The sequence below is a fragment of the Xyrauchen texanus genome, chromosome 3 (assembly GCF_025860055.1).
Source record: "Xyrauchen texanus isolate HMW12.3.18 chromosome 3, RBS_HiC_50CHRs, whole genome shotgun sequence".
Taxonomy (NCBI): Eukaryota; Metazoa; Chordata; class Actinopteri; order Cypriniformes; family Catostomidae; genus Xyrauchen; species Xyrauchen texanus.
Window position 1 is genome coordinate 19,362,904 of NC_068278.1, and position 16,906 is coordinate 19,379,809.

General features: G+C 41.7%; 1 protein-coding gene across 1 annotated transcript in view; it reads left to right on the top strand.

Annotated features, from left to right (window-relative positions):
- LOC127620629 (MAM domain-containing protein 2-like) overlaps window positions 1–16,906 on the top strand; it is a 32,356-nt gene that overhangs the window by 12,995 nt on the left and 2,455 nt on the right. The window contains 10 exon segments of the mRNA XM_052093817.1: window positions 684–821; window positions 1,022–1,278; window positions 3,354–3,447; window positions 3,881–4,027; window positions 4,489–4,754; window positions 5,517–5,613; window positions 15,733–15,861; window positions 15,864–15,887; window positions 16,010–16,263; window positions 16,484–16,568. Coding sequence (XP_051949777.1) covers window positions 684–821; window positions 1,022–1,278; window positions 3,354–3,447; window positions 3,881–4,027; window positions 4,489–4,754; window positions 5,517–5,613; window positions 15,733–15,861; window positions 15,864–15,887; window positions 16,010–16,263; window positions 16,484–16,568 — 1,491 coding nt within the window.

Here is a 16,906-nt window from a genome sequence, read left to right on the forward strand (position 1 = left end):
TAAGCCATAATCATCAAAATTATATCAAATAAAGGCTTGAAATATCTTACTTTGCTTGTAATGAGTCTATATAATATATTAGTTTCACCTTTTAAGTTGAATTACTGAAATTAATGAACTTTTGCACGATATTCAAATTTTTCGAGTTTCACCAGTAAATTCTCTTCCCAGTCATAAAGGCAGCATAAAAGTAATCCATAAGACTCCAGTGGTTAAATCAATATCTTCAGTGATATGATAGATGTGGGTGAGAAACAGATCAATATTTAAGTTTGTTTTTCATAGAAATTCTTCTCTTTGCCCAGTAGGGGGTATATGCATGAAGAATACGAATAACCAAAAACACAAGAAGAATGTTAAAGTGGATATTGAGCAGGGAAGAGAATTTATAGAAAAAAAGTACTTAAATATGTATCTGTTTCTCACCAATACCTATCAAATTGCTTCTGAAGACATTGATTTAACCACTGGAGTCATATGGATTACTTTTATGCTGACCTATGTGATTTTTAGAGCTTAACATTTTTTTCACCCATTCACTTGGACCAAAAGAGCAGAACATTTTCTAAAAATCTTCATTTCTGAAGAAAGTCAAACACATCCAGTATGGCAAGGGTGAGTATATGATGAGATAATTCATATTTTTTGGGTGAACTATTCCTTTAATGCTCTGTCTATTTCAGAATGCAACTTTGAAGAGCACCATTTGTGTGGCTATAGTAATCAATGGAATCCCAATGTGAACTGGTATGTGGGAGGTAGCTTGGCCCGGGACCCTCAGTCAAAACTTCCAAATGACCACACCATGAACAATGAAAGAGGTAATAATGGCTAACAGAACAGCTTTACACAATAACTCAAGTTCTGTCATGTATCATACTGACCTAGGCTTTACAACCATAGTTTTTTTTAGCATCTTCCCAACCCCCAATTCTCTTAGTTTGGAAGTTGCTTACTCTCCTACCCCAAGGAATGTACTGTGTGAATCTATCCTTTGTTTTATTTTTCCACTCTGAACTAGGTCATTACATGTATGTGGACTCAGTTTATGCGAAAAGGTTCCAGGAGGTGGCCAAGTTGGTGTCGCCAATGACTACCACTCCAATGGCAGGATGCTTGTCATTTTACTATCAAAGGGACCAAGCCATTGGGAATTTCTTCTCCATCTTCACTAAGGATCAGCTGGGCCACTATGAAGAAATATGGAGGCCTGATGTGTATGCAACATCAAGTTGGAAGTTAGTGCAAGTGGATATTAAGGCACCAAATTCTTTAGAGGTCAGTGAGGTTTTTAGAAAAATTGTACTGTATATCCCAAAGATGATCAAGATTTTCTAAAATATATTTCTTCATAGAGAAGGTTTAAGAACTAACATTCACCTGTATAGGTGCAGGTGTTAATATAAGCTGATAAAAACACTCCGTATTTGTGATGTATTAAATATCTGAAACATTCCTTTGTACTTTTGTTTTTTAAATACGTTTCTAATAATTAAGTAAATCCTGCCACAGTAGTTACTAATATGCAGGGGAGCAGGACAGCAGAACATGGCTATAAATCACCCTTTAGCACATGGAAACACACTAGAAGTGAGGGAGAACAGACTCTTATTTACTCACAGCCTGTCGTGTAGTTTTACAAAGTCTGCTATAAAATTAACATTTATTTATCATAAGATTATTTGGAATTTATTTATTTAGTTGGGTTTGCATCTGGAAATATGAATTCATTTTAATATAAATTAATGATTACAGTGAATTTGAAATCATATCTAATCAAGTAAAATTGAATACAACAAACATTTTAGCCTTATACATGTATAATTCTAAGTGCCTAGGAGACCTTTTAGCATCTTTCTGTTATGCGCTCATTTGCTATGCTACAGGTTGCAGGCCATATACCACATGTATACACAAGAGACATTCACATGTTGAAACTATCCATATAAGTAATCTCATGTTTAGGACAGATGGTATGTCCAGTTAGTATATCATTTTAAGTTTGAACTACCATGATATACAAACGCCATCTGCAAATACACTTCATGATTTAATAGAAATAGTTCCCATATTTACACACCAGAACTCCATTCTAACAAGACTTACCACATATTTATAAAAGGGGCCTTCTTTTATTACATAGTAACCCTAAACATATATAAGACGTTGTGCAGATGGATGTCATAATATAGATGCCAAGTTATAGTCAAACAGATATGAATTAATATTCAGTGAAGTGTTCTTTATTAATATATTTACTACTGCAGTGGATAGTTGATAAATGGGTAACACTTTTGAAATATTTTCATTAATAACATTTGCAAACATTATTACATTAGATAATGCTTAGAACATTATTAGTTCTCTCTGCAGAACTGCTGCTCACTGGATGCTTTTTGTTTTTGGCACCAAACTGAGTAAACTATATAGAGACTGTTGTGCGTGAAAATCCCAGTAGATCAGCAGATACAGAAATACTCAAACCAGCCCGTCAGGCACCAACAATCATGCCACAGTCAAAATCACTGAGATCACATTTTTTCCCATTCTGATGGTTGATGTGAACATTAACTGAAGCTCCTGACCCATATCTGTATGATTTTCTGCATTGCGCTGCTGCCACATGATCGGCTGTTTAGATAATCAAATGAATATGTATGTTTACAGGTGTACCTTATAAAGTGCATTCTATACAGTCAACTAACATTCCAGCTACAATAAAAACACATATCTTTGAAATATGTATCTTTGAAAAGAGCCAAGAGATCAGTTTGTGACGTTTCCTTCTATTGGTCACACTCCTTCTTGCCATCCAGATTCGCAGGTCAGAGTTTGCCAATCTTGAACTATCCTCTGCAGCGTAGAGCAAAATTTCTTATTAAAATAAATTAAATATGGATAATTCCACTGAAAACTAAAACAGCTTTGTATAGACACATAATGTTTTATCATAACCACAGTTCTGAACTGAGGATGAGAAGAAAATTCCAAATGAAGCTCAAAGTGTGGTCTATTTCAGGCCATACATAATGTAATCTCTTTTTTGAGGACAAAGGATTGTTTGTTTTCCATCTGTAGGAATAATATAAACACGAAGTGAAAAACAAGTGCTGTGGCTGCCATGTTTGACTGCGAGTAGCCAACTGTGGCAGACAATGTAAATAATGAAAGTGTGAATAGAGTCTGGAGATCCTCTCCTACAGATGATTTTACTCTCTAAAGCTCTCCTAAATCAAATATAAACCCTCCCATTCCTCGTTCTATTCTGAATCGAAGCATTTTGGGTACTGTTGTTCACTTTGTGTTGGGAAATTCATAGTGTCTAATTAAGATTGTTCTATTCGGTTTACTAGGTGGTGTTTGAGGTGGCATTTAACAGTGCTAGTAGTGGCTATGTTGCTCTGGATGACATCTCTTTTTCCTCAGAGTTCTGCCACACAGAGACAGGTCAGTAAAGTGCCGTTGCATAATAAGCAATAACATGCCTTATGCAACTAAGCATCACAATACAGCTGTCTGTCTGTGGAGGTCTAAAGCACTAGCAAGTTTTTTATGGCCTCACTTCAAGGGTCAATGTAACCTGTGTAACATCTGTTAAATCTTTTTTAGATATGTGTTTTTGGTTGGGAATCTGGAGACATAGAGTCTTTTTCTTTAGTAGTTTTTTTTACCATACCTATCTGTGTATATGAAGAATCAAAATGTCTGTAGTTTTCAATTATTTTGTGCTTACAACCTACAAACAACCCTGGAAGTGCTGTATAGAAGGGGATTTTCTTGTTGTTATCTTGTTATTTTGCAATCATAGTGTGAAATTCCCTTCAGTCAGCAATGACAGATGTTCAGTTGGTGATTTTGTTTCATGTGACTCATGTTTCAGTTTCATCTTTTGACCCTTCTGTTGCAAACTGTGACTTTGAAGAAGGACTGTGTCAGTACTATCAGGAACAGATTGGTGGTGCAGTGTGGAACAGGGTCTCTGTGAAACCAAACGCTTACCGCAATGGGGATCACACCACAGGCACTGGTGCGGATGTGAGAATATTCTATCCCTTATTTCTCCAAATTTGTGGAGTGTGACATCCAAAAATAGTATCTTAATAAAGTATAAACATAAAAAAAAAGTTATATTGTTTATCTGGGGTGATTAAAAACTATAACTTTAAAATGGTTTTCCTGCATGTAAAATATTTAGTCATTTTTTATTCTCATATCCCATGTAGAATAGCCTATGCACATTTTTAAAGGTGTGATACTCCTAGAACAGAATCTACCTCATGCATTTTAAATTTTCCTTTATTAAATGAAATGACCAAAGATACCAAAAATATCATAAACTTCTCTCTGAATTACTCAAAGATTTATTTAGCAGTAAGACAGAGAGAACCTGTCTAAATGGTAATATGAAATATCAAGGTGTGACAACTGGATGCAGTGAGAGTGATCTCTCAAACGCTAACAACTTTATTCTGTCTTTTACATCCGCAGGGTCTTTTCTTCTGGCCAATACTCGTTTTACCTCTCGTCCAGGGTATGTGAGTCGCCTTTTTGGACCCTTCCTACCAGGGAACCACAAATACTGCCTTAGATTCTACTATGCCCTACATGGCTTCATGAAAATAGATAATGCTCTGGCACTGTACGTATATGATGAAAACAATATCGCTCAAGAAAAAATCTGGACAGTGTTTGAGAGGTCTAAAGATGTTTGGACAGAGGTGGAAGTCACCTACCAGAAGCCAATGTCTACTAAAGTAAGTCGAAAATGGATTGATGGATTGTTGGCCAATAAATGAGAGAGTTTTTTAGATATTATACTTAAAAGCAGAATTCTATTCATGATCGAGGCTGATTTTAATTTATTTCAGTGTTTAGGGGAGTAAAATATAATAATATAATAAATCGGTCTGATGATAAATAACTTGAAGGTTTAAGTGTTCTTAAGATTGGAGATGATGGAACAACACAGTTTTTTTTAAGCTGCCACAAATCTTTAACTGCACTTCAGCTCACCCTGTAAATTAATTTAAAAGGACTTAAATTAAATTCTTGTAGTAAGCTCAAGGATTCTGCTTTTAAGTGAGTGTAATTTAATAATAAAAACTCTTATTAATGCAGTGTCTGGCTACTGGCATAGCACATCAAAACCACATTTATAGCTCTCCCATTTGTGGAATACGTTTTGCGTCCTCATAATGTCAAAGTAATTTCAAACCGTATTACCGTAAAATCAAAAGTTATGTTTTAAATTGAGTTTTGCAAATGTTCTAAAGACTTATAACTGTAGACACTGATTATGTGTGTATCTTTTAAACTTATATTTGAAAATAACTTTTGAATTTATTTACTCTGTCAATAGTGAATAAATAGTTTTTTCGATAAAAGTTCAGTTACAATGGCCTGGGACATAAACCTATCATAACGATAATGATGTTTGAATAGTTGAACAATACTTATTGTTCAATTTATCAGTCTAAATATTTGTATTTTTACCTTTTTATTATCTTCCCTTTAAGATAGCATTTGTCAGCATCTGCAGAAACTTCTGGGATTGTGGACTTGTATCTCTTGATGACATCTCAGTGGCCCTTGGAGACTGTCAGGTCACTACAGGTATGTCTCTCTTGATAGAGTAAGACTATGTCCGCATTAATCAATACAAGCTCTTCGTCCACACTGCCATTTTCCTCACTGAAATGAAGGAAAAGTCTTAAATCCCTGTAAAGGTTCAAACAGGAAGGAAGCAGGTTGGCAGTCCAGGTAAATCAGCTTTTATTCAAGCGTACAGCTTCACAGACAATGTATAGGCTTTACTGCTTCATAAACAAAGATACTGCTTTTCAGCTTCCTAAACAATGTGTAGGTTTTTCTGCTTCACGCAACAATAAACAGGCTTTCAGATACAGACGTGGCTTTTCAGCTTCACGCAACTCTCTCTCCCTCACTGGCGTTCATGTCGGCCTTTTCAAGCCCACCTCCGTCATCACTGTAACGAGAAACAGGTGTTATGCATCATTAATCACCAGGTGATGGCCCTTACCGCTTCCTCTCTCCCCAGTGTGACACACGACCACGTCCCACTCCACATACCCGACTCGGACCCGGGCAACATCTGGCCTGCCAACTCCCCCCTATTCCTGGAGAGGAAATCAGCCAAACCATCTGTGGCCCTGACTTGTGGACCACCTTAAATTTGAAGGGCTGAAGTGCAAAGTACCAACGCGTGGTCCGCGCATTGGTATCCTTCATGCGGTGGAGCCACTGAAGCGGGGTGATCCGAGTGGAAGATGAAGGCCTGCCCAAGCAGGTAGTAACGGAGGGTTAGGACTGCCCATTTGATGGAAAGACACTCTTTCTTGATATTGCTGTACTTAGTCTCTCTCAAAGTGAGCTTACGACTAATGTACAGCACGGGGCGCTCCACACCCTCCACCTCCTTCGAGAGCATGGCCCCAAACCCCCTCTCTGATGCATCCATCTGTAAAATAACGGGGAGAGAGAAGTTAGGAGCATGTAAAAGCGGCCCGCCACAGAGTGCAGATTTCACTCTCGTGAAAGCCTGTTGGCACGCCTCCATCCACAGGACCGGATCTGGTTTCCCTTTTTAGTGAGATCAGACAAGTGGCTGGTGATATCAGAAAAATTATGAACAAACCTTCTGTAATAGCCAGCCAGCCTCATGAACTGTCTCAACTCCTTTTTGGACTTGGGACTTGGGCAGGCCACTATCGCTGCAGTCTTATCAATTTGGGGACGCACCTGCCCATGACCCAAGTGGAAGCCCAGGTACCGTACTTCCACCCGCCCGATTGGGCACTTTTTGGGGTTTGTCATGAGCCCCACCTGCCTCTACAACCTCAAGATGGCTCTCAGATTCTGCATATGCCTCTGTCAAACATTACTGTATATAATGATATCATCTAAGTAGGCAGCGGTATACACAGCATGTGGCCGGAGAATCTTATCCATGAGGCGCTGGAATGTGGCGGGTGCCCCAAACAAACCGAACAGAAGAATGATGAATTGATGTTATCCGAACGGTGTGGAAAAGCCGTTTTTTTCTTGGGATAATGGAGTTAAGGGGATCTGCAATTATCCCTTAGTTAAATCCAATGTCGATTGAGCCGCACCCAACCAATCGAGCAGTTTGTCAATTCAGGGTATTGGGTACGCATGAAATTTAGACACCGCGTTGACTTTCCGGTAATCAACACCGAACCAGACTGACCCGTCACTCTTAGGTACAAAACATAACGGGCTCGCCCAATCGCTGTGCAATTCTTCTATTACTCCCATCTTGAGCATTGCCTCTAATTCTTCCCGAATCACTTTTTTCTTGTGTTTGGGTAGGTGATATGGCCGACTATGCTCTACCACACCCGATGGGGTCTCGATATGGTGTTGTATGAGGTTAGTCCGAACGGGAAGAGGACAGAACACATCTGCAAATTCTTTTTGCAACCTGGCCACGTCCCTGAGGTGGGACGGTGAGAGGTGGCCTCCACAAGGGACCGGGGTGAAAGGATCGGCTTCGAACTTCACCTCTGGCCCAAGCTACGCCCACTCCAGAACTACCATGGACATGGGGTCCGCCTCTCTCCACAATTTAAGGAGGTTGAGGTGGTAAATTTGACGTGCCCTACCTCTTTCCATTCATTTAATTTCATAATTGAGATTCCAGACTCGCCGTGTAACCTCAAAGGGTCCTTGCCACTTGCCGAGTAACTTGGAGCTCGACATGGGGAGTAATACAAGTACTTTGTCTCCCGGTGCAAATTCCTGTAGCTGGGCACCCCTATTATACAGCTGGCTTTGTGTCTCTTGAGCTTGGAGCAAATTCTGTTGTGACAACTGACCCAGTGTGTGTAGCTTTGCTTGAAGATCAAGGATGTACTGAATAAAATGTTTGCTCTGGAAAGGTCCTTCCTCCCACGCCTCCCATATGATATCAAGCACCCCACGGGGCCGGCATCCATACAGGAGCTCGAAGAGGGAAAACCCTGTGGAGGCTTGCGGGACCTCCCTGACTGTAAATAATAGGGGGTCAAGCCATTTGTCCCAATTTTTTATTAAATCGCTCCACCAGCCCATCAGTTTGTGTGTGATAAATGCTGGTGTGAATCGATTTAATCCCCAGCAATTCATACATTTCGTGTAGTGTTTGTGACAAACATTGTGCCTTGGTCGGTGAGGATTTATTTCGGATATCGTGTTGCATAATCCACCAGGTCTAATACAAAATAGTATCAGCGTGCTGACTGTTCTAATGGCCTGACGAGGTCCATTCCAAGTCTTTTGAAGGGGGCCTCGATTAACGGTAATGGGCGCAATGGCGCTCTGTGGATTCACCAGCTGACATTCATGGCATGCAGCAAGCACACTAGTGATGGGTCGTTTGCGAACGCGTCGGCTCAAAGTGCCGGCTCTTGTAGGTGAGTGTTGGGAGCTGGCTCGCATATCAGAAGAGCCGAATCAATTTATAAAAATATAAAAAAATACGATATAAATAATCAAAATATTTAAATGAATAGAATTAACTAATTTAAAGAACGATTATAAAATATTATAGGCCTAAATGCTCAAGCGCACACACATTCGTTCTGACTGTCTGCCCAGACTAACAGCCTCACCTGTTGTTCCTGTCAATCAGACACTCAGTGTCAACCAATGAACCAAAGATGTGTGAGGGAGGGCGGAGCCAATTTATTATGTTGTTCAGATCGTATTCGTTTTGAATAGTTACATTTATATGCACTTTGTTTATATACATTAAAAAAGTTATACTTTATATGCAAATGTTTTTCATAACAAACTAATGCATTTTTAAATACATTTTGGTTAAGGTAGGTAGAGTATGATTTCATTGAATAATTTGATTAGTTTAATTATTGTTTTAACACCAATTATAGTCAAACTATCGCAAACTGTTTGACTTGAAAAAATACAAAACATATTTTTTTAAAGAGCCACTTGTGAGCCAAAAGAGCCAGCTCTATTTGGTGAGCTGAGCCGAAGGAGCCAGCTCACTGAAAAGACCTGGAATACCCATCACTAATGCACACCATCTGCGTACATTCCTCTGAATGCCCAGCCAATAAAGGCAGGCCATTAAATGGTGTAGTGTTCTCTCTGGTCCTAAGGTACCCACCCCATAGGATTGTGGTAAGCCGACTGGAAAAGTGTTTCCCGACGGCTCCTCGGGACTAATAGCTGGGTTGTATTTTCATGGGTTTGAGTGTCCTGCGTCATTCTGATACTGAGCAGACGTGGACGGCCTTGGCTCCGCCTCCCCAGCAATCGTGTCACAAAGAGTGTTTTCGGTTTGCAGGACCCATCCGCACACAATGCTTTCAATAATCTTTTAAACCCCGGCCAATTTGTTCCCAAAATCAGCAGATGGGTGAGGCAGGAATTAACCGTGGCTTCCACTCTATGTTTTACTCCCCGAAATTGAATAATGGTGGTCACTACGGGATATTTGTAAACATTCCCTGTGCACACACCTCACCAACACCTTGTGATTTTTACCCAAAGCTCCGTCATGAACCAAGCCATGGTGGGTCGAGGTTTGATTGCAACCCGAATCCACCAGGACTTGGTATGTACACCCCTTAATCCTTACTGGTATGCGATATATCCCAAGTCGATTGGGTTGCCATGTGGCGTGTCTGGGACCTGGATTAGCGTCCCCACTTCTATTACCGGACACCAGTCCTGGCCGTGTCCCAGCTCCCTGCAACTCCATTAGACCGGTCCAGACTCCCCGGCTGCAACTGCGGCGGCGGAGACATCACCCTGAGAAGGCCAATCGAGAGGTGTAGGGGAGGGGGTCGGTGCATAGTGCAGCCCGTGGAAGTGTGGCACCGGTTCAGGAACAGGTCGAGAGGGTGGAGAGGAAGGGGCAAAAGGGGAAGTAGAATTGAGAGGGAGAAAGAGAGACTTGGACTGCTCGCCGGCTTCGGGGTAGACCACCATGTGGGCTTCAGCCAGCTAGACAGCGTCATCCACCGACATGGGCCGATGGCACTGGACCCATCCCACAGTTTTCTTGGACAGATCGGTCAGCTACTCCAGCACCATCAGCTCTATTATGTGCTCCACAGCACACCATTCCCTGGCTAGCACCCATTTTCGGCAGGCATACCGGAGCTGCTGGGCAAATGCAAACGGGCGGCCGACTTCACTCAGCGTAATGGAGCGGAACCGCTGGCAATGTTGTTTGGGGTTGCGGCCCAGAAATAGACATGCTTTAACCATTTCACTCATGTGTAGTGTTTACAGACATGAAAATACAGAATGGTCTAATGACAGGTTTATAATTGCTGCTCATTTTTATAACGCATAGGACCAGGGAGTAAAAACAGTAGTGTTTTTCATTTTGGATCGTTCTGAGCAAAAACTGTATTTTTTTGTTTCCGGTTCAGAATTTCCGCAGCCTCCTTTCCAAAAGGTGACCAGTTAGAACAAAATAACAGAACAGTTAAAAAAGTTATTTTAAAAATGACAGTACTCTACGCAAAGGGCTGGATGAAATACCTATTGCAGTGTTGCCAGATCTCTCAAGAGAAAGAAGCAACATGGTCTGGAAAATCAAGCCCAAAATAAGTAACTTGCCTCAACAAAATAAGTAAAAATAAGGGTAATACTTTACAATAAGTTTCCATTCTTTAACATTGCATTAGTTTTCATGAATAAACAATTTACAATATATTTGTTACATCATTTATTCATCTTTGTTAATGTTGTTCATTAATAATAAAAATACAGTTGTTCATTGTTAGTGTAACTATGCTGGCACGATATCCAAAAACCCTGACAAAATTTTTTTATCAAAACAAAACATAACCATGAACTTGACTAAACTTGACTTGAACAAATCATATACATGAACTTGACATGACTTGACTATGAACTTGGCATGGGCAAGAACGTCCTGGTTACTTCCGTAACCTCCATTCCCTAATGGAGGGAACGATACGTTGTATCAATGAAGTGACACTAGGGGTCACTCTTGGGAGCCCGAGACACCTCTTATCTTTGATAAAAGGCCAATGGGAATTATCGAGTGGAATTTGCATGCCACTCCCCCGAACATACAGGTATAGAGGAGCTGGCGTGCGAACCGCTCATTCAGGTTTTGTGCTGAGGAGACGAGAGAGAAGGTCATGGCCATTTCAGTGGGTAGTCCAGCGTTGTGGCAGGAGGGACACAACATCTCATTTCCTCCATCAGGGAACGGAGGGTATGGAAGTAACCAGGACGTTCCCTATCTGTCACTCGACATTGTGCCGATGAAGTGACACTAGGGATCCCTATAAAAAATGCCACAACTAGCTGAACTGTGTTTTGTGAACTGGCGGTGCGGGACGGGCAGACTACTGTTGACATATAACCTCCCCCAACGCTGTTATGAGCATCGAACTGCCCTTCGGAGATAAGTCGACTGCTCAAAATTAGGGACAGGCTAGCCCAGCCATGCATTTTTTTCCTATTTTTTTATTTTTCTCACTCCCAAGGGGAAGACACCACGGCCCAGGGAAGATGCAGTTTACCAACAGGGAAACAATCTAAGTGGAAGATATACATTGCATGGGGGTCACCGGTGGGGACCACCACATGCGGAGCACCTACCCCAGTACAGGGCTAAGTTAACATATGTACTGGGCCGGGAGCGTGCTTCCCTAAGGACTTACCGTCCACTGTGTCGTGGTGTGCTGCTATAGCGACTACATACACATTCAAGGTGGAGGGGACAGCCATCCCTATGACCTCTCCTGCAGGAATGAAAGCACCGATCCAACTGCGCATCCCTGGGGGTCTTCGCATCAGGAAGAACAGCGCTTAGCGAACAGACGTCACTTCAAGGCATACAGGCGCCTCGTAGAGGGAGCCCTAGCCTGAGTGATCGTGTCTAACACGGTGGGTGGTAGGCCACTTAGGTCTTTCACATCCCGTCACATGGAGATTCCAGAGGTCTGGTCACGGGTGCCAGATGGTGAAAGATGGTCCTTCCTCAGGGGAATTCGCCGGGGGGGTTTGGCTGACGTGAGGAGCGTGAGGTCCGAGAACCAAGTCTGGGTGGGCCAGTAGGGTGCTACTAGGATGACCTGCTCCTCGTCCTCCCTGACCTGTGCAGGGTCTGTGCAAGTAGACTCCCTGGGGGAAATGCAAATTTGCGTAGTCCAGGGGGCCAGCGCGTCTATACCGAGGTCAGGGCGTACCTAAGCAGACAGTGGGAGGATTCTGGGGAAGCGAACAGGTCTACCTGTGCCTGCCCGAATCGAATCCTAATCAGCTGAACCAGTCTCCACTCTCCCTTGCGGGTAACCTGTCATGACAGTGCGTCCGCTGTAGTGTTGAGGTCGCCCGGGATGTGAGTGGCTCGCAGCGACTTGAGGTGCTGCTGACTCCAGAGGAAGAGACAGCGGGCGAGTTGTGACATACAACGGGAGTGTAAACTGCCTTGACGGTTGATGTATGCCACTGTTGCCGGTCTGCCCGAACCAACACGTGCTTGCCCTGGATCAACGGCCGGAACCTCCGCAGGGCAAGCAGTACTGCCAACAACTCTAGGCAGTTGATGTGATGGGCCCGTCCAGGAGCTGACGGCTGCGTGCCTGTTGCATACAGTGCCGCAGCCATCTTGGAGGCATCTGTCGTAACCACGACACGTTTGGGGGACTTCGTGAAGACGCGAGGGGACAGGGACTGGGCGAAAATGAGGGCCTTGCACTGGTACGCCCGAAACTCGAATGCAAACCGCAGAAAGCGTCTGTGCCGAGTTAGACTCGAGATGTGGAAGTACGCGACAATCTTTACTAAATCAGTAAAGACTGGTTCAGTACTCGCAGGTACAAGATTGGCCGCAACACACCGCCTTTCTTCTGTACAATGAAGTAGGGGCTGTAAAACCTGGCGAACTGAATCGCGTAGCCAAGTCGGACAGTGCGACGGGTTTAAGAGCGCAAGCCACGCGTCCAAGCTCCGGGTGAGGGGGACCAAGGGGACAATCTCGTCGGACATACCGGCAGGTGGGGCCTCACGGTGGGGCAGAACCTGAGGCGCCACTTTGAAGGGGCTTGAACCCTGTGGTCGTGCTGAGTCGAGGGACATCGAAGCACTTACCTGGCTCCTGATACCCACAAGAGGATTGGTCAGGGAGGGGGGAGGAGGTACATTGTCCCTGCAGTCCATTGAAACCATCTGGGTGTGGCCGCTGGGCACGCAGGGGTGGGGGAGCCGCCGCTAGAGCGCCAGACCTGCCAAAATGGAATGGTGGTCGTAATAACGGCCATGCACACCAGATATGTGACCCAGGACATCCACCCAATTCCCATTGGCCTTTTATCAAAGATCAGAGGTGTCTCGGGCTCCCAAGAGCAACCCCTAGTTTCACTTCATCGACACAACATCGAGTGAGTGACAGATAGGGAACACAAGATTACACAAACAAAACCTGACCAAGGACAATGGAAAACATGAGGGCTTAAATGCTTGGACATGGGAGAACACATGACAACCAATGACAAGACTAAACTATAAACAAGATAATAAGACTAAATTAACTACAACCAATGAAAAGACAAGACTAATAACTAAGTAATCAAATGATGAACCAATGAAAACATGAACACGTGAACAGAGGAAACACCTGACATGACAACAGGAACTAGATTTTTTAAAATAAAAGACATGAAAACATGAACCAACAGAATAAATATGACAGTTCATGTTAGTTCATAGTGCATTAACTAATGTTAACTAATACAACTTTTGATTTTAAAAATGTATATGTTAAAATTAACATCTACAAAAATTAATAAATGCTTAAAAATTAATGATCATTGTTAGTTCATGTTAACTAAAGTTGTTAATTAATGTTAAGAAATGGAACCTTATTCACAATAAGGTTCCATTGTCACCAAAATAAGCAATACATTTTTCCGGTGTGGTGGATTTATTGGCATAGAAATCATAACAAGCAGTTTGTTAACAGTTAAATATAGTTTTATTTACAGATCTGCTTCTGAGTAAAAAGCCGCCAGCATCAAATCTGTTTTAACGCATCATATCTAACAACAATTCAGTGAAGTATTGGAAACAACTGGGAAATAAAATTTTTACCTCTAATAATGTTTTCCTTGTATCCTGATTAACTATGCATGTACAGTTGAAGTCAGAAGTTTCCATACACTTAGGTTATTAAAGACTACTATTTTGTGCATGACACATGTATTTTTTCCAACAGTTGTTAACAGACAGATTGTTTCACTTTTAATTGACTATATCACAATTCTAGTGGAAGTTAACTGTGCCTTTAAGCAGCTTGGAAAATTCTAGAAAATGATGTCAAGCCTTAAGACAATTAGCCAGTTAGCTTCTGATAGGAGGTGTACCTGTAGATGTATTTTAAGGCCTACCTTCAAAACTCAGTGCCTCTTTGCTTGACATCATGTGAAAATCAAAAGAAATTAGCAAAGACCTCAGAAAAAAAATTTGGACCTCCACAAGTTTGGTTCATCCTTGGGAGCAATTTCCAAAAACCTGAAGGTACCACATTCATCTGTACAAACAATAGTACGCGAGTATAAACCCCATGGGACCACACAGCCAACATAACACTCAGAAGAGATGCATTCTGTCTCCTAGAGATTAACGTAGTTTGGTGCAAAAAGTGCAAATCAATCCCAACAGCAAAGGACCTTGTGAAGATGCTGGAGGAAACAGGAAGACAAGAATCTATATCCACAGTAAAACAAGTCCTATATTGACTGATGAGCAGCCTTTCAGGTTAAGCTCTTCACAAATGGGTCTTCTAAATGGACAAAGCATACCTCCAAAGTTGTGGCAAAATGGCTTAAGGACAAAAAGTCAAGGTATTGGAGTGGCCATGACAAAACCCAGACCTCAATCCGATAGAATATTTGTGGGCAGAACTGAAAAATCGTGTGCAAGCAATGAGGCCTACAAACCTGACTCAGTTACAGCAGTTCTGTTTGGAGGAATGGGCCAAAATCTCAGCAACGTATTGTGAGAAGCTTGTGGAAAGCTACCCAAAATATTTGAACCAAGTTAAAAAATGTAAAGTCAATTCTACCAAATACTAACAAAGTGTATGTAAACATGTTACCCACTAGGAATGTGATTAAATAAATAAAAGCTGAGCTAAATAATTCTCTCTTCTATTATTCTGACATTTCTCATTCTTAAAATAAAGTAGTGATCCTAACTGACCAAAGACAAAGGCAATGTACTCTATGATTAAATGTCAGGACTTGTGAAAAACTGAGTTAGAATGTATTTGCTTAAGGTGTATGTAAACTGCTGACTATTTATACATAGTTCTACAGGCCTTCATTCAGAGAATGCGACATTCGAAATGGGCAATTAGGTAAAGAAATGTGTGATGCAGCAGTTTTCTTCAGGATCAAAGCACGTTTAATTTTTTTCAGGGAACACGAAGTGGTGTATTTCCAAACATTTACTGTGATACACCCTTTGGCCTTAAGTTTCAAGAAAAACATTATTGAAACAAAATTAACCATTTATAACCAGTTACCAGCATATCAAAATACAAATTTCACTCCGGAACAATTGAAAATCACTTTGTTCCTGTTTTTGGTTACGTTCTGCTAAAACTTTAGTTAGTTTTCGGATTTTGTTCCTTGAACCGTTTTTAGTCCTTGCATAGGATTACTCTTAGCCATTATCATAGATTTGTGCTCTCTTTAGGACCATTGAATCCACCTCCTGGACATTGTAACTTTGAAACTGGTGACTGTGGCTACACCCAGAAAAAGAAAATTAAGAAGGGACATTGGTTAAGGATTAGGGGACAGACACCCACCTCCTACACAGGGCCGAAGGGGACCACACCTTAGGGGTAGGTGAGTCAACTCTATTTCTCAGTGCAAATGCAGAGATATTACGATTTAACACAAAAACATTTGTGAAATTGTTGATTTTACCAGACAGTGCACACTAAGTCTTGTCCTGGTCTGACTTCAAGGTTACTTCATGTACATTGAGGCATCTGACATGTTACCTGGTCAGTCTGCCCGGCTGATGTCCACTGAGCTCAGGGGTTCTACCGGACCACAATGTCTGATCTTCTTTTACCACATGTATGGCTCGGGCACAGGGACCCTGAGCATTCTTCTGCATAAGGGGGACAGAGAGAGGTTGCTTTGGATGAGACAAGGGGAACAAAGTGTGTCCTGGATGAAGGCCACAGTGGATTATGAGTGTTACACAAGGCATTGGGTTAGAGACACACACATACTCCCTTTCTTGTTGAAAACGGTCTTTGATAATGTCCACATCAAAACTGTTTATTAACCTTTAAAAGGCAGAATGATCACTAAAACAAAGGCACTTGCATGCCAGGCAAATGATGGAGTATCACAGGATCACATAACATCACGTTGTATTTTTTGCATATTAAAGTCTCTGAAAGTTTTAATGTCTCCCTTATTGTTTTCAGATTATATTTGAAGCCATCAGAGGATCTTCAATAAGGAGTGACATTGCTATTGATGATATTGTGTTTAAAAAGGGACCTTGCAAAGGTGAGTGAACAAAACACTTGGTTTGGTACCAAAACAAGAATACAGTGTTGCTCAAATGTGACATCCTTGGGTGTAATACAATTTCCTGCTCTACTTTTACAAATTAAAATTAATGTCAACATTAATGACTTCTTCTGAGCTGTAGTCTGTGAATTCAAATGCATAACCAGAATGTTGAACTGGAAGTGTCAGTGGTTCAGACATCACCTAATTATCTCACAGCTCATTTGTGTCGTACAGTGGTTTCTTTTACTTTATGTATTGAGGCATCCTGTGTGAGGTCAGTTGGCTGCACTGATGCAGTGCAGTAACAGCAAGAGGGGGAAGCAGTTTTTTTT